This window comes from Polypterus senegalus, chromosome 3, assembly GCF_016835505.1.
Source record: "Polypterus senegalus isolate Bchr_013 chromosome 3, ASM1683550v1, whole genome shotgun sequence".
Classification (NCBI taxonomy): Eukaryota; Metazoa; Chordata; class Cladistia; order Polypteriformes; family Polypteridae; genus Polypterus; species Polypterus senegalus.
In genome coordinates, this window is record NC_053156.1 from 82,194,832 (window position 1) to 82,217,613 (window position 22,782).

The 22,782-nt window shown below is 38.1% G+C and overlaps 1 protein-coding gene across 6 annotated transcripts in view; it reads left to right on the forward strand.

The window, feature by feature from the left end:
* Positions 1–5,485, forward strand: part of utrn (utrophin) — a 513,264-nt gene extending 507,779 nt beyond the window's left edge. For all 6 annotated transcript variants that reach the window (XM_039747516.1, XM_039747517.1, XM_039747518.1 and 3 more), the window contains 4 exons: positions 258–366; positions 763–849; positions 3,983–4,005; positions 4,934–5,485. In XM_039747516.1, coding sequence (XP_039603450.1) covers positions 258–366; positions 763–849; positions 3,983–4,002 — 216 coding nt within the window. In that variant the 3' untranslated portion in view covers positions 4,003–4,005; positions 4,934–5,485. The remainder of the gene's footprint in view (positions 1–257; positions 367–762; positions 850–3,982; positions 4,006–4,933) is intronic.
* Positions 5,486–22,782: the final 17,297 nt, after the last annotated feature.

Genomic DNA, 22,782 nt, shown 5'->3' on the forward strand with positions numbered 1-22,782 from the left:
GCTAAAAGTTATTTTTGAACAATAGTTGAATAGTTAAATAATGGAAGTTTAACTAATCTAATTGTGTTAATAGTAGTTTTAATTATATGCTTTTGTTTGGTAAAAACCAAATGGGATTTAAATGTTTTCTGGTTTTGTCATTTGTTGTTTGCATTTTTAGTCTGGATATTTTTATTTTCATTTTTTTCATGTGATTATTTGTTTTGAAGTTTTCTATTATTTTTTTAGTGAGGAGAGTATTGTTGTTTTTGTTACAGCAGCCTGAGTCTCTCTCTCAATTGAATGGGAATTCAGCATCATTGCCAGTAAATTCTTACCCTAAACATTCTTTTCATCAAGAACTAAATTCACAATTTGATCAAACAGGTAAGAAATTAAATGTTTTGAGTATATAATAAATCAGTTCATTTCTTTTTATACTTATGATTCGGCTTGATTATTGTTTTGTATTCATTGATCATTTTTAAAAAGTCATGTGAAGTTTTAACACCATAGTTTTATAGTCTTGCTTGTAATTTACCTTTCACAGTGACATACTGGTATGTTAGCCTTACTGTTATGTTATTGTTATATTTAGTTTTTTGTAAAAAACCCAAAAGAGACTCTGTCATAAATTACACGATAGTATTAATTTTTTCATTTTTATTTTTGTTGGTTTTATCTGGAAATGCAACAGCAGTGATTTCATATGTTTTCTGGACTCTGAGTAAGTTTTTAAAATCATTTGTGTTGGATTCATCTTTTATGTTGTCATGGTTACAGATGACTTGTTAGGCCCTCCACACAATACCAGCACAGATCTGGCAGATGTCATGGAGCAAATCAATAACACTTTTCCTGCATGTAGTCGTAAGTTCAATCTTTTCAAATTTTTGGCAAACATTTTTCATATATATTTTTTTTTCTTGTAGCTGTTTTATTCAATTTTTCTAATTTGTTCCACATTGCATGAATAGTGTAAAATTCTTCGCTTTTTGACAGATACGGTATTAGTATAGATAATAATTGGGTTCAGTGTAATATTTTATGCCTAACAGAATGTCTAGAAATATTCATAAACTATTTTATTACATTGTTTTAAAGTATAGTATTGCAATTGCTTATTTTCTGTTGCTGTGCTAAACATTATATTGATATACAGTGGGTACGGAAAGTATTCAGACCCCCTTCAATTTTTCACTCTTTGTTATATTGCAGCCATTTGCTAAAATCATTTAAATTAATTTTTTTCCTCATTAATGTACACACAGCACCCCATATTGACAGACAAAAAAAGAATTTTTGAAATTGTTGCAGATTTATTAAAAAAGAAAACTGAAATATCACATGGTCCTAAGTATTCAGACCCTTTGCTCAGTATTTAGTAGAAGCACCCTTTTGAGCTAATACAGCCATGAGTCTTCTTGGGAAAGATGCAACAAGTTTTTCACACCTGGATTTGGGGATCCTCTGCCATTCCTCCTTGCAGATCCTCTCCAGTTCTGTCAGGTTGGATGGTAAACGTTGGTGCACAGCCATTTTTAGGTCTCTCCAGAGATGCTCAATTGGGTTTAAGTCAGGGCTCTGGCTGGGCCAATCAAGAACAGTCACAGAGTTGTTGTGAAGCCACTCCTTCGTTATTTTAGCTGTGTGCTTAGGGTCATTGTCTTGTTGGAAGGTAAACCTTCGGCCCAGTCTAAGGTCCTTAGCACTCTGGAGAAGGTTTTTGTCCAGGGTATCCCTGTACTTGGCCGCATTCATCTTTCCCTCGATTGCAACCAGTCGTCCTGTCCCTGCAGCTGAAAAACACCCCCACAGCATGATGCTACCACCGCCATGCTTCACTGTGAAGACTGTATTGCACAATAGCCTTGCTTTATTTGTGTCTTTATAATTTTAGATGTATGTTACACATACTGCATTTTTATTCTGTGATCACCTGGCACTTAGAAATTTTTGCTCAAGTATGCAGCTGTTGTTTATATTGTCAACTTGTCTGCATATCTGGTTTCTGTCGTAAATGTTACTATCAAAACAATGCTTTTTGCTTGCAGCCATTTACATGAATTTTAGGAGTGTTCTCCAGCTGGACCCATAGTGCTAATAAATTTCAGTTCAGGTTATTTTTATTATTTATGCTTTCTATCAGGACATCATAACTCTCAGGTGGGTTATCAGGATATGAATAAACTGTTTTGTGGACATGTAATTGAACAACAGCAGTGAGATTAATGAAATGCAGAGTAAAACATATAGACGGGCAGAAACAATACAAGAAGTGATGCCTTGATTTGTTTTTACTAAACAACAAATTGTGGCAGCTTGAGTTTAGTATAAAATGAAGGGACAGATTGTTAGTGTGCAATGATAGAAGCTGCAACAGAAAAACACAATATGAGGAAAGCGTGCACAAAGGATTCAGGGATCACTTTGTTAGTTTGGAAGAAGTTGTCTGGAAGGAGTCTGCAAGCTTTATATAAAAGTAACAAAACCAAAAAAGAGAAAAGGTGGGCTTTGAATGGTGAGTCATAATTGGAAGGAGGACATAAAAAAGTGAGGAATGTAAAGCTCTGATTCATTGAAAGAATGTTACATCTTGACAGATTAGAGAGGACCAAGAGACCCCTTTTTCTTTCAAGGGTGTATCATGTGTTTTACAGTATAGTCATGAACAAGACATTCAGTTATGCATATAGTTGTATTTAAATCTGAAATCAACAGATACTTGCCACTAATGGTATTAAAAGGGATTCTTACCTCTAATGTCTTTAATTCATTAGTCAGGTCTTTTTCTTATAACCCCAAGGTTCCTATTTTAGCAGTATCAGGGTGCAAGGACTAGTATTTAAAAGTAGTCCAGATCTCACTTTGACATCAAGGTCTGTGACGTGATACAGTATTATTAATTACAGTATAATTAAAGGAACACTTTTTAATCAGAGTATAACGTCAAGTCAGTGAAACTTCTGGAATATTGATCTGGTCAGTTAAGTAGCAGAGGGATTTATTTAATCAGTTTCAGCTGCTTTGGTGTTAATGAAATTAACAACAGGTGCACTAGAGGCGCAACAATGAAATGACCCCCAAAACAGAAATGGTTTAACAGGTGGAGGCCACTGAACTTTTTCCTTCCTCATCTTTTATGACAGTTTTTTTCAGTAGTTTTCCATTTGGTTACGGATAGTGTCACAATATTTGCCATTGCCAGAAGGTTTGCTGTGTGTCCCAGCACAGTCTCAGGGTTATGAAGGAGATTCCAGGAGACAGGCAGTTACTAGAGTTAGACAGGGCTATAGAAGGTCCTTAACCCATCAGCAGAATCGGTATCTGCTCCGTTGGGCAAGGAGGAACAGGATGTGCACTGGCAGAGCCCTACAAAATGACCTCCAGCAGGCCACTGGTGTGAATGTCTCTGACCAAACAATCAGAAATAGACTTCATGAGAGTGGCCTGAGGGCCTAATTTGTTTCATTCCCTCGATGGAATACTATGCAGTGGACCTGTGTACAGGGGCTGTCATAATACCATTAGTTATGTATTGTTAAATTCCCAATAGATGGAGGGCAGGAAGGTATACATGCAGGTTGGTGCGAGAAGTGAGCTTGATTTTTCTGCTAGCAGCCATGAATGTGGCCTGATGCTGGGGAAAGGAGATTATGAGGAGGTGAAGTGCAAGTCCATGCGACAACAAAAGTAAACAAGCACTTTACCAAAAAAGATAAGCACCATTTTCAGTAAAATTACTAGAAATTATGGAATTTAATTTTAAATCATTTTTGTACTAGGTTCAAATTAGTTGTGTTTTATTCATGACTTTCGGATTAGCTGTTATCTCCTCCCTCCCTTACTATCCACTAAATCGTCTGCTGATTGCAGCATTTGTCAGCATTTTGATAATTGTCTTCCGGACAGATTTTTCACTTCAACTAGACATTAAAATTATCAGTTTTTAAAGTTAATTTGATATTGATACCATAATTTCTTTTTTCTTTTTATTGTTTAGCAAATGCCTCTTCCCGGTAGAAGGTAAGAATTGCATTTTAACTTATGTAGAATCTTGTTGTTTTTATTGTCTTGCAAGTAGACTGTTTAATCCCTAAAATGTGGTGTTGTAAGACTGTGGTGTTTACATAAATGCTACAAAATAATTGTGTTATAACCAAAATCAAGCCTACAGCATGCTTCTCATTAAAATGCAGGAAGCAATAAGGTGGTTAAGTTTCAAATGTTGAAGAATCTGTTTGAATACTGAGAGGAAGGAATTTTCAGTAGCATAAATATCTCATAATGTGCAGATAATGAAACTGTTTCGTCAAGATAATCTATCATTTAAATATATTTTTTAACCAAATTAATGTAAAAGTAATTTTGCTCAATGTCATTAAAATTTATCAGTACATTGTATTTCTGAATAAACTGTTTCATCAAGTTATTTCACAGTATTCTATTAATAATGCGTGTGCTCATATCAGATAATGTTTTATAAAAATCTAAATTAATTACATCAATTGTGCAATTACCATTAATGTATTTAATAATAATTGCTCAAAACCTTTTGAAATTATTTTGGTATTATTTTTTTGAATATGCTTTCTTGTGAATGCAGGGAATTAAAATGCATTGCTTTGTGATTTTTGACAAAGGCTTTAGGAGCTGCTTACTTGTTATCTTCATTATCATATTTGAAGAGTACCGGCAGTTCAGAGACAAGCCATGAGTCTTTAATAGCGCCTGATGTAATAAGTTCTTATTGAATTTATCTTTCATATACTTTAGATTTGTAAATGTTCGTTAGTGAGTGCCACACAGTTGCAATTTTTCAGTCTTATGTAAGATTGATAACAGTGTAATAAAATGAGCAAAATGGAAATGTTAAAGCTGATGTCAAACCCTTTGATGGATGTGTACACAGTGCATGTTCAGAGTTTTCATTTTGTTTCATCTTCATCTATAGGTGAGCATGAAGTTTTGAAGAGGAGCATGGTGATCGCTCAGCAGCGGACAAGCCACTATTCTGATATTGTATATATTTAATAAAGTTGAACACCACACCCTGTACACAAAGTGCACATTTTAGAATAATGTCTGCTGAATAAGCCAGAGGAGACCCAAAGACAAGAAATAGGACCACCCTGATATATTTTTTTGTCTTTCTTGTACTATGCAATTATAAATTTATAAACTGTAGATTATATTCAGAGCTGGTTAATTTGTCAGTAATTGTATAAATATGCTGCAATTAGGGGAGGGGGCTTTATATCTTCATTTTTTGCTATTCTAAGTATCGTAAAATAGATTTGGAGATTAAAATTCCATTTTTACATACACCTTTGCATTTGTTCCTGTAAAATAACTTTTTATCACTATAAGCATATCTTGTGTAAAAGAAGGTGAATAAGACAGGGTTCTAAAGCCTGCATGTGTTCTGCAAAAATGTTTAAAGAAAATTTTTCGTAAACTTTTTTTTTTACATATATGTTGTTTAAATAAAAATGTTCAGCCTTCCTAAAATAATGAGCTCCAAAAAAAAAAAGTGTGATACTGGGGAAGGTTTTTTTTTGGTAGGGGGTGGTTTAGGATATTTGGAAGAAAAGCTACTGTCACAAGTGTGATATCCAGCATGTGCTGTGTGTATCTGTAAAGATATTTTCTACCCGTGTGTGACATGTAAGGTGTCGCACACAAGAGTAGAAAAAGGTACTCTGAATTCTGGATATTCCTGTAATGATACCTTTACAGTGTAGCCGAGGGATGCAAGAACAATAAAAAAAAGAGAAACAAATATGCTTCATTTGATATCAGTAATGGAAGTCCACTGTAATTTTTATGTGTAGTATAAAATATTTTTAATGTGTTTTAAATTTGAAGAAAGCCATGACCACCTGTCTACCTCAGATACAATTCCATTTCTTTTATTGTTTGTCTTTAGTTGGTTGGTATTTTATAAAATAAGTTTTACTGGCTATGACTTGTAGGAAAAAATTGGAGGTTCTTCCACATTGCAGCAGGCCTTCATAGAAGATTAAGATTTGACTTGTAAGATGTATGAAATCAATTCTCACATTTCTTGGCCTTCTCTTGGTAATGTAAGTGAAGTGTCCCGTGATATCCTGTTACTGAGTAACTAGTGGAAACACTACTGTAAATGCCCATCAGATATGTTCTGCACAAGATATTCTGCTTCTTTACCGATATGTTGTTGTCATGTTCTATGCCATCAAGTGATCACACTACATATTGTTACTCTAAATAAATTTTGTTAGCAAATGCTGTTTTATTGTAAAAGTGATTTCTGTTTTCATTTCTGATGCAGCCAATGAAAATATATTTTTCAATGTTATAAAGAGGCATTAAGGAATGCATGCATACATTTTTAATGTCATGTTTCCTGGACCAAAAGAAACAATAAATCTTAAACTCTATTTTTTGGTATATATTTGCAAATTAATAACAGTTATGTTAATTTCCATAGTTACCAAGTTAACAGAGTGAATTGGGGGAGGGGGGTATTTTATTTTGCTTTTTTCAATGTGTTTAAATTAACTCTGTTCATTAAACTTGATTTAAAAAGAGAATTTAACTAATATGATTGTCTGTTATTTTTGGACTTATTGCAAGAAACAATAAAGCATAGGTAGTGCATACATTTGAATGTATTGCAGTACTGTCTGCATTTTTCTTTCAAAAGGTTGCTTTGTTTAAATATGTGTGTAATTTGTCTAATATTTCACATTTCTAATTAATCGAAGAATAGCTAATACAGAACTAAAATAAGTACTTAAAATCTTAACTGGCTTAAATATGCAGGAATGTGTCAAGTAGCTGTGCTCCCTGTCTAAGATAGTTTGAAATCAAAGTTATTAATGTTGTAAATGCTTCTTTACAACTTTCTGTCCCCTCACAGTTTGTGAGACACAAGGACTGTGTTTCTGAACAACACTGGAGCACCACAAGGAACAGTCCTGTCTCCTTTTCTCTTCACTCTGTACACCCCTGACTACAAAATTAGCCTCTGTCCCTATCAATAAAATGTCTGCTGCATTCAAGTTAACTTGTCCAATGGGCAAAAGACAATTTTAAGATAAAAGAAGAAGCATTTTCTACTTTTTCTACTAAAAAGAGTGGACTCATTTGAAAAACCAAATGTAAATGGAAGGCAGAGTACAAATCTTCATCGTTATAAATTTTACACTTGCTTCGTCATTTTAAATTAATTATGACAGCAACATGACAATATGAAATGTAAATTAAATGAGAGAAATGATCCTGTTTTAAGATATTAGATGGCCCTATGACAATATGTCCCATGATTTCATTATTTATTTTTTTAAAACCATTTAGGCAAAGGGATGTGCACAACTGTATAGTGTGGCGAATAATGCAAGAAGTGACTTTAAATAAATCAATGGAAATATTTCATATTGCATCTTTCACGGATCCGCTTCACAAAACAAATATATTGCAAAGTCAAAAGTTAGTCACAAGTGGAAAACTTAAATGTACAGTACATAACAAAAATGCTTTGAATTGTAAAATGGAATAGATGAAAAGTAAGATGCGATAGTAGTTAAAATATGATCAGGTGCTGGCTTGGACAGATCTGTGGTAGATGAAATTTTTATGTCCGTGAATGTAAAGTATTACATGAAGGAAGTAAAAATATTAGGACTAAATACACAGTGGGCGGTCCAAAAATGAAAAGTAGGCCTTATGAGAAGAATTTAGAAGTCGTAGTGGACTATCAACGCTATCAACTGCCAGACAGTGATCAGAAGGCAAACAGAATGTAAGGTTATATAGCGCCCTGATATGTGGAGCACAAGTCCAAGAAGGTTATGCTCAACGTTTATAATGCACTGGTGAGGCCTCATCTGGAGTACAGTTTGCAGTTTCGGTCTCTGGACTACAGTAGCAGCGCTAGAGAATGGATAGAAGTAATGTGATGCCAGCTAACCGATTCAACAAAATACTATGTGATACAGTGTCAAAGGCTGCACTCAGATCAAGTAGGGCAGGGATTGTTAAAAGCCTAGTGTCTGCAAACATTTAAGTGAACATAACCAAGCCTGTTTCCAACTGACAAGTCTCAAACAGGTTGTTATCTGTGAGATGAGAATTAACCTGTGCTGCAACTACTTTTTCAAGATTTTTTTAAATGAATGGTAGATCTGATATAGGACAATAATTACTGAAGTTATTGAGGTCGGAACCAGGTTTCTTTAAAATTGGAGTTATTACAGCTGATTTAAGGGATAAAGGAACAAAATCAGATCTTGGAAAGGACTGAATGTATCAGTTAAAAGTAAAGAAAGTGAAGGCAAGCAGGCTTTTACCAATCGAGTAGGCCATGGGATCAAATAGACAAGTGGCAGATCTAGATTTATGAATAAGATGAGAAATTTCCGTTTCCAGGCTCAGTTAAAATATTTAAATAAGAATTGTATGGCATGCTTATTGAAGATGCTAGCTGTTGATGAATATAATGAATTTTGGATTTAACAAAGGGTCAAGAATGTATCACATGTAGCAGTGCAGCACATATCCAATGGAATTATGTCAGGAGGTGCAAGAATTCTGTTAACAGTGGGAAAACAAAACTCTTTTGTTACCATCAGAAATGATTTTTTCAGAGTAATATGCTGTTTTAGCCACAGATAATGCATCTTTGTACAGACAAATGTGCTCACAAGAAATGTGTACAGTGAGTCCAGTTTATTTTACAGATGCATTCTAAGCAACAGCCATTCACTTTAAGCTGTCAAAGCTCTGAAGTGAACCAGGGAGCAGAGTGTGTAGAGAAAACAGTCTGTGTTTTTACAGGTGCAAATGTGTAAAAAAGGCTATGAAGTCTGTCATCTGGAGTAAATAAATCTTCATTGCAGATAAGGTTTTCAATTGCTGTAGTCAAGGCAGAGATATTTACATTTTTATGTTATGATAACACGTATAGCATTGTTTAAGTTTGAATAATGGCATATTAACACTAAATGAAACTAAATTTATGGTCAGATATGAAGAAATCAGAGGCATTTCAATCAGAGGAGCATACAAGATCAAGAGTGTGGCCTCTGGAGTGAGTCCGGTAAGTAACAAATAGTTGTATACCAAAACTATCAAGGCATAAAATCTTTTCTAAATGGACAGTTAATATTATCCACATGAATATTAAAGTCACCCAACAATATAACATTAGGAGAAGGTGCACACAACAAAGTTAATAAAGTAGAATATTCAACTAAAAAATGTTTACTAAATTTGGGTGGTCGATATATATACTGTAGGTATAAATAGTATTGCAGTGTCAAACCATTAATTGGCTCTGAATGACAGCTTCTAAATGACAGACTGGGAAATGATTTTCGAGTGACATGGGGATGATATTGAGAGACTCCATTATTGCATAACAGAGTATATTCTGTGTCAACACAGTGGTACCCACAAAAACAGTGCGTTGCTTTCCTAACAACAAGCTCTGGATTATTAAGGAGCTAAAATGTCTCCTGAATGAGAAAAAAAGAGCATTCAAACGTGGTGATAAAAAGTCTCTGAAGGATTTACAGCGTGTGCTAAAGAAAAAGATGAGTGAAGGAAAGGAAGGTTAAAAAGCTAAAACGGACAACAAACATAAAATAACATGAAGGATGTCTGGAATGGAATGGGTGTAACTACTGGAGTTAAGTAATCCAGGGCTCAGGCACTAGAAGGGGATGTGGAAAAAGATAATGTCCAGAACCAAATTTTTAATAGACTTTTCCTGTCACTGCCACCGTCATCCAATGACCAGCCTTCACACACCATTTCTACTACATCCGCAATTCCTACCATGTCAACGGGAATTTTCCAGTGAAAAGTCTACTTCTGACCATCAGTGTGGACTGCTCATGACTGAAGACCAAATAAGGAGAGAACTGAGGAAGGTACAGACAAGAAAGCTGTGGGACCAGATGGAGTCAGTTCTCGAGTTCTTAAGGCCTGTGCTGACCAAGTTTGTAGTGTCGTCTGTCACTTTTCAGTTTGTCACTGAGGTTTCAGAAAGTGTCACTGCTGCATTGTTCCCGCTCCAACGAAGACAGCTCCTCTTCACCTAATGACTACAGACCAGTGGCACTTACATCTCACATCATGAAGACCTTTGAGATACTGGCCCTAGATTATATGACTCCTCTTGTGGTAGACCACCAGGATCCACTACAGTTTGTGTATCGGACAAGATTGACGTGGAGGATGCAAATATCTGTCTGCTCCGCAAGGCTTATTCTCACCTGGACAAAGTTGGTAGCCCAGTGAGGATTATGTTTCTTGATTTCTCTAATTCCTTCAATACCATCTAGCCATCCCTGTTAAGAGGTAAACTCAGAGGTATGCAGGTGGATAAAGCTATGGTATTCTGGATAATGGACCATCTGTCAGGCAGACCACAGTTTGTGAGACTCAAGTATTGTTTCTGATACGGATGTGAACAACACTGGAGCACCACAAGGAAAAGTCCTGTCTCCTTTTCTCTTCACTCTGTACATCTCCGACTACAAATTTAACAGCAGCTCATGCCACTTGTAGAAATTCTCAGATGATTCTGCACTTATGGGATGTATTGATAAAGGGGATGAGACAAAGTATAGGGATCGGGAGAAGTTTCCTTCTTGCTATAAGGAGAATTATCTTAACATCAGCAAAACCAAGGAACTGGTGCTTATTGACTTTTGCCACACCAAAGAGCCTCTACGTCGGTCACTGTTCAACGAGTGACTGTGGAGGTGGTCCAGTCATAGAAGTGGTGGTGGGGTCCATATCAATGAATGATTGGTCTGGTCTTGGAACTGTATAAGAAAGGGGAGAGCAGACTATTTTTCCTCAGAAGAATGCCTTCCTTTATTGTGGGAAGTGACATCTTTCACATCTTCTACTGTGCTGTGTGATTTTCTACACTGTGGTGTGCTGGGCTGGTAACATCAATTCAAGAGAGGCCCACTGAATCAACAAGCTAATTAAAAGGGCAGGCTCAGTTATAGGACCTATTCTGGAACTGGAGGTCGTAGTGAAGGAGAGAATTAAAACAAGACTGAGTGCCTTTGTGAACAGTGCTGCACATCCTCTCTCTGGCACACTAACACCGAGGACTTTCAGACAGTGAATTATTCAGCAGAAGTGTGTCAAGAAACACAAACCTTGGCTCCTTTATACCAACAGCAATAAGTCTGCATAATCATTCACTGGGACTACCAAGTCAGAAGTTTTCTTTCTTTTTAATTTTCATTGCTTTATAGTTCTTCTGGTGTGTATTCAGACCATACTGGTTGTGTATAAATATTTTTCTATTTACTTATTTATCTACCTGTTTATTATGTATTTATTTAAAGAGCTTCTGTAAAAAGTCAAATTTCCCCGTAGAGATCAATAAAGTTCTATCTTTCTATCTATCTATATATTTGGATCTGCTCAGTCACCCATTTAATATAACGGGATAACGTTTGCCATTTTCCAGTCTCTTGGAATTTCCCCAGTGCGCAGTGACTTCTTAAAAATATGTTATGTACTTGCTAATCTTTTTAAGAACTTGAGGGTAAATATCATCTGATCCTGGTGATTTGTTTGAATTCAGCCTGTTTAATCATAACAGTACTTCTCCCTGTACAATTTCCAAATCACTCAGTTCCTCCTTAGTAGCCCCTTTTTAACAACATATTTCCTGATGTGTGAAGGAAAGTTTAGAGCTTCTGCTATTTCACTTTCTGGATTTTTCCTCTTTACTATTCTTGATGCTCTTTACCTCCTTCTTAACTGTTCTTTTTCTACTAAAATACTCACAGAATCTGTTTGGGTCATTTTTTTTACCTTTTCTGCTATATTTCTCTGCACTGCCAATAAATAAAGAATACTTTTCGACCATCTAATAATTGAATTGAGAAGGTTTGAAAATGAATGGCTGGAATATGTAATTAAAAGCACATTTTCTCCAAATTAAATGCAGAACCATGAACAAAGCTTGTGCCATTTAGTGGTGACCCACCAATAGTGCTTTCCCTATTCAGCTGATTTTGTTCCACAGTGGTCTGCCATTCAGACCCTGACCATGTCTAGCACTGGTCATATTGGGCCGAAGACCATACAGAGTAATGCACCTGGACTGTAGGGCAGGTGACAGAACTATCATGGAGTGCACTATGCATTGTGTCTTTTTATTGTCATTTTTTAATATGCAAATATTCCTAAGTTTAGCAAAATTGAACAAATGGCAAAATAGCTAATCAATAAATATAATTAAAAACTGTCACACATCCTGGCCCTGAAATCAGAAAAATATTAAACAGGGACATTTTATGCATAAATAGCATTTGTGTCAGTCAAGTCTAATTATGCTATGCTGCAGAGAATTCACTATTTTGACTAATAAAACAATTTAAAGTTGTCATCTACGGAATAAAAAAATGTATATGTCATATCCATGTCTAATAATTTTGCACTTAGTGTGGAACAAACATACTTCTGATGTCAGTGTCTTTAAAGTATCTTCTTTAAATGTGTCATGCAGCATTTCTATTGTGTTTTTGTTATAGAATAATTCAAATTAATTTAATGGCATGCGAGTATGTAAATAATTTTTTATTAGAAATAGCATTTAAAAGCAGATCATGGATACTGCAAGGTCTGAGTATTTCACTGAATTGTCAAACAGGGCCTAACATCCTCAAACCCTGTCAGTCCAACTCCACATTGTGGCTTTATGGGACCTTCAACCAGACAGGACCCAGTGCCACATATTCCAACACAGGTGCTCATATGGGACCACTTTAGACCTGCAACTCTATGGGATGTCACAAGAATACCAGAGAAAAGCTTAAGAGGACACAGGGAGAGCCTGCAGACTCCACAGAAACAGTGGATGGAGCAACATTCAGTTGCAGAATTAAACGTATGTCTATATATTTTGTTGCCTTTATATGTATTTTATTTCTCTTGTATTTGTATGTATTTAGAGCTCCTTAATCATTGTAATACATGTGGATTGTGTTTATTGGTTTGTTTTGTATATTTTAAATATTGTACATGTCCTTTGCTTTTTGCACTGCTAACGTTATAGAAACTTTGGACGCAAATCTCTGAAGTGGGATGTCAATAAATAATGAATACTGTAAATATGTCTCCTGGTAGGTTGATGAAATACAGTGTAGAGCTGCAGATGACCTCTGGTGAAATGAGACAGAGCCATTCAGATGAAGATAAACGCCAAATACTCAAGTCCTAAAAATCACAAACCACATTCTTGAGAATGTTTCTGCCATATCTGAGACCACAGTTTCCTTATGGTCGTGACACCTACACTTGAAAGAGTTGGGAGATACAAAGCAGTACGGTCAATGTAAAGCCCTTAATTCCAAGGGATATCTGAAAGATTTGATGAGAAGATAATATCAAAGTGTAAAAGACAGGACATTGTGGGGTGAAGAGCTGTCCCAAGTACAGAAGCTCAAGAGTTATGATTAAGATCAATCCACCACTCACAAGGATCCAGAAGTGATTGCACACCAGTTCTAACACTGGATATGAAACCACTGCGACTGGCATGGCAACAGAGAGAGGCTCAGCCTGACACTGTGGCTGGGGCTGTTCACAGGATGCCTGCAGCCATTCAACAACAACATTAATTTATATAGCACATTTTCATACAAAAAAATGTAGCTCAAAGTGCTTTACAAAATGAAGAATAGAAAAATAAAATAGACAGTAAGAAAACAAAATAATTAACTAACTAACATAGAATAAGTGAGGTCCGATGGCCAGGGTGGACAAAAAAACCAAAAAAAAACTCCAGACAGCTGGAGAAAAAAAAAAAATAATTCAGGGTCACTGCAGCATTTCATTGAGATCAAAATCATTGTGAAACTTGTCAGTCCAAGGCTGATGTTTCTATCCATATCATCTTAGGATCCCAAACAGATGGTCATCTCCACCAAATTAATTTCTTGGGGTTTGTGTTTCTTTCTATCCCACTGTCTACTATGTACTCTCTTACTAGCTTACTTACTTTTTAGAAGAAAGTTCACAAAAGCCTGAGCAAGGCAGGACGAAGAGATCAGACTGACCAAAAGAAGCATTTCATTTAGCAGACTTCACGTGTAACATACCAAACAGAGAGGACACAAAACGTGTGTAAGGACCTCATGAGTGGTTCATTACAGCGTATATTAGATATTCATATCGTGTGTGTGTGTGTGTGTATTATTTATTTGTTAATTTAATTTTCCCCCAGGAACAAATATCTATCTATCATTGTGTTTTGATATGCTACTGATTTTTATTTGCTCCTTTTAGATGACATGTACATTTATTTGTAATAATTCAATATGCAATTAAAGTGAAGCAACAGTGTAGGATCAAATTGAGCCATATGATTTATTTCAAGTATGGCTATTCACCTGGCTTTATACTCTGCACTCTGTAAAAATATGTCATAATACAAAGTACGTAACCCTCATGAAGTATGATGTGCTGTGTTGAAGTAAAAGTCTCATGTAGCTGAACTGAAACTTCACTTTTTCACAAATTACTCAACATCAGGTTTAATTCTAATGAGCTACACAGAGCCACACTGTCATTCTAGTTTGTTGTACCAGTGACATTCTCTGTGTAACTAACAACAAATGGGCCACAAAAATAAATCTGTGCAAAATACGGCACCCATGTTAGCATATAAATCCATGTATTAGTCACCTTCTCCTTCTTTTGGCTGCTCCTGTTAGGGGTCGCCACAGCAGATCATCTTCTTCCATATCTTTCTGTCTTCTGCATCTTGTTCTGTTACACCCATCACCTGCATGTCCTCTCTCACCACATCCATAAACCTTCTGTTAGGCCTTCCTCATTTTCTCTTCCCTGGCAGCTCTATCTTTAACATCATTTTCCCAATATACCCAGTATCTCTGCACATGTCCAAACCAACGCAATCTCGCCTCTCTGACTTTGTCTCCCAACCGTCCAACTTGAGCTGACCCTCTAATATACTCATTTCTAATCCTATCCATCCTCGTCAAATCCAGTGCAAATCTTAGCATCTTTAACTCTGCCACCTCCAGCTCTGTCTCCTGCTTTCTGGTCAGTGCCACCGTCTCCAACCCGTATAACATACAGTAGCTGGTCTCACTGCCATCATGTAGACTTTCACTTTTGCTGATACCCGTCTGTCATAAATCACTCCTGACACTTCTCCACCCACTGTACCCGGCCTGCACTCTCTTCTTCACTTCTCTTCCACAATCCTTGTTACTCCTAAACTGCGTAAACTAACTTTGTTAAAGAATTCAGCTTATCAAACAGTTTGATTACCCATTCTATAAAGCACTTATAAGTAATTAATTAATTCATTTCTTCTTCAATTCATCTAATATATTTTATACATTTTCCCTAATTTCTTTTTGCGTATGTACACATCTTCATCCTAAGATGTCTTTACAGGGCCACAGAAGCCTGTGTATTCACATGAGAAACAGGAAAACTTGTCTTATTGAGAGTTCTCTGCACGTTTTAGTCATTTCAATTTATTTTTAAAATATAATAATGAAAAACAGAAAAATACTTCTTTTAACTTTGTTAATCTGCATCTAGCCCTGCAAGCAGTTCCTCCAACTTGCAGGGAAAATGGGAGGGTTGGTGGCAGGATTGGCACTTCAGCCACTGTAAAAAAAAAACCTCACACTGTTCAGTGTGGTGCTGAGGTGTCACCTGTTACACGGCTGCATGCGGATCTTAATCCAGGTGGTGTGTCATGTGGTGGGTGCAAGCCACGTGTTGTAATTAGCTCGTGGTCCCAACCTCCTCCTCCTCGTCCTCCTAACTTTCTTGAACTGGACAGATTATGGATTAGCAGGGTGACTTTTTTCTTTTAATCTGCAAAACTGAAAATTGGGATTGGCTCCAGCAGACCCCCGTGACCCTGTAGTTAGGATAATGGATGGATGGATGTATTGTAACATGGAGAAGCTTCAGACTGCAGTCTTGACCACAGTATGACAACTCGAGTCCACCTCTGTGGTCACCTCTTCTTTATAAAGAACAGCAAAGTTTACGACGAAGTGATCTGCACAGCAATGAAGAATGTGCTTCGTATGTATTTAGCCAAAGTGTTTTTGATTCAGTCTGACATTGGTTGTTTGTAAATATTTATAACATGCTAATCCTGGGAACAAAATGCATTTTCAGGCAAACAAAACCAAAGTTACAGTGGCTATGGTCATTTAAAGCAAATGAAGTTTTAATTGTTGTTATTGTCGAGACTGATTTGGAGAGCAGGCCTCGGAACAGCTGAATTCTCTACAGTTTCATGAATCAAACCAAAAATCAAAGTGTGCAGAAGTTGCAAAGTCTTGAATGGTCTGTTCTTGTCACAATGCGTCTTATGTACTGCACGAGTTGTGCAATTCTTGGAAATAGTAAAAATTCTAGGGGCAAGCAAGCCTTTGCAATAAGTCGAAGTCTAGCTGACGTAAGCTATTCAATTATGAAGTATCTAGTGAGGGTGAATGTTGTTAACCACATTAAGTAAAATAAAAGAATGACCCGCTTTCATGAGGCTGTGTATCTGTAGTCACGTTTATCATATCAAAGGCATAGCCATGAATATGCACAAGGCAAAGCATCATAGCATTCAGTCGTCGTTCTCATTAATTCCAACCTACTTTTATTTCTGTTATTTTTTTCCAGTGTTTATTTTCTAACTACTGGAGTATTTAAACTGTACAGCTTGTTGTGGTGGTCCATTAATCTTGACCACCTCCGATGTCACGGCTGCAGTTTCAACAGCCACCGTGTATTTTGTGAGTGAGCGGCTCTCGATGTTCGGGCTGCCTCCTGCTGGCCATTCTGTCTCAACACTGCCAATCAAGTCCTATCTAACAAGAATCCCACTGCAAAATGGCAAATTAAGATGACAAATCTGCAGGCTCTTTACTGAGAGTCGCTGTTCAGGTAGCATGATATCCTGGATTTATCTCCTCTTCTGAATTGTATGAAGAAACCGTAACAGCAGACAGTCGAACAGCAAGTGCCTTTTGTTTTTTGCCGGCATAACTCATTGTTAGGAGACACAAGAGGAGGCTTTTAATGAGCTGCACACTATTTACAATCTGGCTGTGTGACTCCTGTTTCTTAGTAATTAAGTGAGTAAGTTACGCCACTCAAAAACACTTAAAGAGCCTACCTAGCGTGTGTGCTGTAGCAATACTGTCAATGATGTGACAACAGCCTTCATTAATTGAAATACAACAAGAGAAAACAAAAATATCAGCAACTTCTGACCCCATCTTATTAAGCAAGCTGCTGGGATGAATGAGGAGAGAGTCTGCATCAGTCCTATTAGTGCAGCTCAAGCAATCTGAACGATGGCAACACTTGACGGGATTCAAACTTTGGACGCAGTTGTTTTTATTGGCTGTCACTATGAAGAAATGCGAAGCATCTTTGCTTTGGAGAAGTTCCTTGATAAATGAGGTTTCACTACAAAATGAACAGGATTGGAATTTAGAGCATACTGAGCCACTGTCAAGAAGGGGGTCTGTGAGGGTCATTTTAAATTCATTTGTTTTGGGCAAACTGTCTGTTGACTGCAAAATTATATTGAGTTTTTTTTTTTTTAAGGAGCAAAACTCTGAAGATGGTTGTTTAGAGTTGTGTTGTGATAGTTTGTGTTTGCTCATGCAATTCCATCTGTCCATTTCTATGTCATGATCAGGTGTGAAAAAGGTGAAAGGCCGGCACAAAAGTGAAACGCGCTCACTTAAAGTCAAAGAATCCTGCACTTCATTGGAATGTGGGAGGAAAACCTGAGATGCTGGGCTCCATTCAGTCTGACTCTGGGTAGTCTTCTCTTTGCTGGATTTGGAACTCCATCCATCTTTTACTGTAGGTGTTACACATCTGTCTGATGATGGTGGTGATGTCCTTTAGGTTTCATCTCAGTACAGTCTGTGGAGACCACATACACACCCATACATACACACTGTTGTGCTCTCCATGACATGTTAGAGAAGAGAATTGGCACCTCCAAATCTAAAAGTCAGACATTCTACACGATAGGAGTGACTTGCTTCTGTAGATGAGTGGAGAGCAGCTGCCCCAAATTAAGAACTTGGTGAAGAGTAACAAACAATCAATACATCACTGCAGTCTTTGAGGCAAATTATTTTATATGTGTGTGCTGAATTTAAATATACAACAATCAGTGGTGCCCACCTCATCCAGAAATTGCACCAAGAGGGTAAAAGTTAGAAAATGACACCCATATTATCCTAAGTAACTAGATGGACAGATGCACCAGCAAGAAGTACAAATTAAAACCTAACATAAGAAGACTTTTCCACTGGGCCTAACACTTATTCTCAGGGGTCATCTCTCCCAGTCTACTCTCAGGCCTCTCTTACACCTGCCAGCTGCGTGTTTGTGTTTAACCCTTACAACTCGGCACTTACAGTAAGTACACTGCTTGGCATTAAGCCTCCTCTCAGAGTCACTTCTGGCCAAGCCCTGGGATCATTTCCAAAGTTGGGGGTAGGGGACAGAGCTTCCACTAATCCAGGGACACCAGGCTAGCACTCATTCTAGTAGCTCCTCATGCCCACCCTCTCTTGGGCCTTCACTTGCCCTTCAAGGACTTTTCTCCAAAGAAACATCAGATTTTCCTGCAGGTAGCTGAGGAACACCACAGTCCTGTTCACTCTCTTCACAGACTGCGTTATCTAGTGGAAAGGAGTTCTCAGCTCCTCTGTGGTTCAGTCGATCTTCACCCATGGGAAGGATCAGGTGATCCTGACAACCGCTGTGTCTCCTGCTTTCCTGCATCCTTATAGTGGCAATGTGGCATTGTCCTGTTTTTTTTCTGTAAGGCATGTGAGACTTACACTGCAGCTGCCAATCTTTGCCAGCACTCCTTAAAGCTTCACCTCAGCCAAAGTAAAATTCTTCAGGAAGTCAAAGATGAGTTTTGTCTCTGCAGAAGCAAGTGGGCTTGTTTTTTTGGTCAGGCAGTATCAATTACATTCGAAAGAAACCCTTGCTGGCAAACCCCAGGCTGATCTTATGAACTTATGTGCATCTTATATACCAATGAACACTGTCCACCCTTGTTGCAGAAAATGCTGAGTAAATAAAGAAGAGTCTTGAGCCATCGTTTTAAATGAAAATCCAACATGGACGTCCTTTATTTACACCTGCTGATGAAGTCAATGCAACATGGCAGATTGAAGAAATCTAACAGAATAGCTTTGTTTAATCAGCTAGGATAATTTACATGTAAGGATTACAAAGCATCTCAATAACACCAATCAGCATACAGGTAAATGGTATATTCTAATATCTCAAATGAAATGAAACATTGTATAAAATTTCAGATTAGTTAAACATACTGAAAGTCCTAAGTAAATATCTGGTTAAAAGAAACCTGTTATCAGGGAACAAAATAGAAGTTAAATGTTATATATGTTCTCATTTCCTAATTTAAATGTGAAAGTACAAATGAAGTCAGGTTGTCCTAGTTTAGCAGAAAAGGCAGATTCAAGCATTTATTTTTATTTCCTTTTCTAGTATAACCTCTTTATTTATATTCTATGTTCAGCTTCTACTGTCTACAGCAAACACCTAATTGCTTAGCCAACAACAAAGTTGAGCACCATCTTCTCCAAAGGGAATCTTGGTGTTGGGCCTCGGCAGTGGAAAAGAGTCCAGCAAGAGACACTGAACAGACTCGTCTCACTAAAGCAACTGATCACTAACTCTCTGCAGACATGGTAAGCAAGAACGGATCACTACTGGATGAGAAACCTCGAAGTGTAAACTACAGTACAGACCAACGCCAAGAAAGAGCCGGACAAAGCAAAGCAAAACAAAGTGCCAGTGAAATGTCCTCCTGAGCCCTGAAGTCCTAAGGACAGCCCAATGTCTCCATCCATTGAGACAAGAGGAACTGGACAAAGACTAAGGATCATTACTGCTTTGTGCTTTTGGTTCCAAGGCTAACACTGCTCATACTATTCCTTGCATTAGCAGTACAAAAGCTTGCACAGGTTCATGTGAGGAACATTACCGTTGCTCTTTTTTTTTTTAACTGCTGAAGATTATTCCCACCACTTGATAGTTTTAATTGCCTTGTATCATAAATGCTTTACTTCTTCTCACAGCTTACAACATTGCTCAGATATGTGCTTTTACTTTCTAGGGACAAGTGAAAAGAGAGCAAGCAAGGGAGCTTTTTAATCCACCCATAACATTTTCTGTACTACAAATGTAGAAAAGTCAAATTTGGGCAGCTCCATTCCACTTCTAGGCTCACTCACCACCATTCACTGACACAGCAGTGCCTTCATCGAAGCCATCATAAAGTTCCAAGAGCCTACAATGAAGCTGTTTTTGAAACAATCACTCACCGTGCAGCATGAAGCAGCCATGAACCCTTCATCCGAGGACATTTGTACAGCACATTCCTAAACGTCCCCTTAATCTGATTCAGGCTTGACGAAGGGGCGGAGTGCCAGTCTATTATATGGCCCACTCGCAGAGTCAGACAGGACCAATTTGGAATAAGGCAAATATCATTCCAATCTTTGGGATGATTGATGTGGGATTTTTACAAAGCAGTCTGGATCCATGAGGTAGCAGTGCTAGCCAGTGTGCTTTTCAATTAACAAAATGTAATTCATTTGCTTTGGATCAGCAACTGCAATCCAAGTAAAAAGGGAGAAAACAGAATAAAACATCCAAAAACACCCACTCTTACTGGTTTGAAGCCAGCTTAGTCAATGGAGCAAAATGACTTATGATAATATATGGAAGAGACAAAGAGGCTACAGCTGAGATAAGCACCAAGCAGTGCTTACTGTAAGCGTCAAAACTGAACTGATGTCTTGCAAGTGGTCTATCGAGATGGGCCAGATGAGCAGTGTCTGTGTGAACGCTGGGCTCCTGGGCCGGTACCTCAAAGCACTAAGTGCCATGCTGCTTATGACACATGTGGAGCAACAGGAGCTCACTTGTACAGATTGTGTGGCCACCACCTGAGCCTGAAAGGACATCCATTGACTGCGAGTGTGCCAAGTGTGTGGACTTCATGGCCATTGAAGTATTTTGTGGCCAAGGTCTGATCCTATGCAATGTTTTTCAAACATGAAGGTTTGTTTTTACAAAGAAACAGAACACCAACTTTGAGTCAGTAAATAAAAGATTTATTAATATGCTCTGTCAACGCTTTTACCAGTCAATATAAATTTTCACGATAAGTGGTTGTAGACTATGAGGTATGAACAGACGCTGTAAAGAGGTGGCTTCTGCTTCACAGCGAGTATTAACAACATGGAAGGCTTTGCAGCAGAGTCTCTCTTCCCCCCATATATGGGAGAGGTACTGGGCACCGGTCACTGGACAACGTGAAGGGGACTGTAGCTCTAAGAGTATCCTCCAGATAAGATGAAAACTGTTGGACAGAGGAGGCAGGTCAGATCTGCTGAGCTTGTTACTACATCAGCAAGACATGCTGGCTGGAAAGGAGGTGAGGCTGTTCTGTCTTGGGCCACATTTTAGGTCGCAAATCATTTTAACATTCATCTAAAAGCATTTTCTGTAAAATAACATAGGCATGTATATTAACTGAATTACTGTAGAAAAAGAGAAGTAAAATTGTTTCGTTTAAGGATTTTGCGAGCATGCAAGGTGGTATTGTTTGTGATTGTGTGTCCATGTGTACCTCTGCAGATGGTAGCTGCTGAGAATGACTGCCATGTATTTTGGCACACTTCACAGAAGACTCCATCTGCTTTCTGTTCCTTGTCTGGCCCCTGAAATTTATTATGTCTGCCTGTTGTCAGATGCCTTGGGTCTATGGTGATGCAATTTGATACTGGAGGTACATTAGTTCAAAGCTTCACCTGTTTTCTGACTATGAAGACCACCCAACGGGACTGGTGTGGTGATGTACTTCTTGATGTAACTATTACTAAACTCAGGATCTCCCTGTAGCTACGCTGGTGCTGAGAGCGCCCGTTCACTGCTGAACAGACCCATTAGCCAAAGAAACTGAGTAGTTATTTGTAAACTTTAGTATCTGATCCACTTGCCAGCAATGAAAGATACAAATGAGCAATGAAGCGTAATTAGTGTACAAGGCAGGACCTCACTGAGAAATCCACTAAACAGCTGCTGGAGTGGAAACACTTAGGCCTGTCAGCTTCACTGAAGTGAGAACAAGAAGAGATGTGACGTGAGTGGCTGACTCTGCGTCCTCAGTGCACCTCTTCAATCTCCTGCTTGCCTCCAGGCTGTCCTTCACACTGAGACACAAATAAGAGGAGAGATGGAAAGTTTAAGGTATGGTGAAAAAGAAAGAGTAAAAACAAATGTAAATTACTCCAACAAGGGCCAGGGACATTTAAGGAAGTTAATGATTCAAGAGTGAGCGACTACAGTCGGGTCAGCGTTTAGAAGTGGTGGGCTTGGCAGCACCTTGGCATCTGATCAGGATGGCTCCTGGACGCCTACCTGGTGAGGTGTTCCGGGCACGTCCAACCGGGAGGAGGCCCAGGACACGCTGGAGGGACTATGTCTCCCTGCTGGCCAGGGAACGCCTTGGGATTCTCCCGGAAGAGCTGGAAGAAGTGGCCGGGGAGAGGGAAGTCTGGGCCTCTCTGCTTAAGCTGCTGCCCCCGCGGCCTGACCCCGGATAAGCGGAAGAGGATGGATGGATGGATGGGCTTGGCAGCCTGTTTGCTGTGACTAATTACGATGGTGCAAAACCCAAGGCAGTTCATCAGAAAACTGGGATTAGGAGAA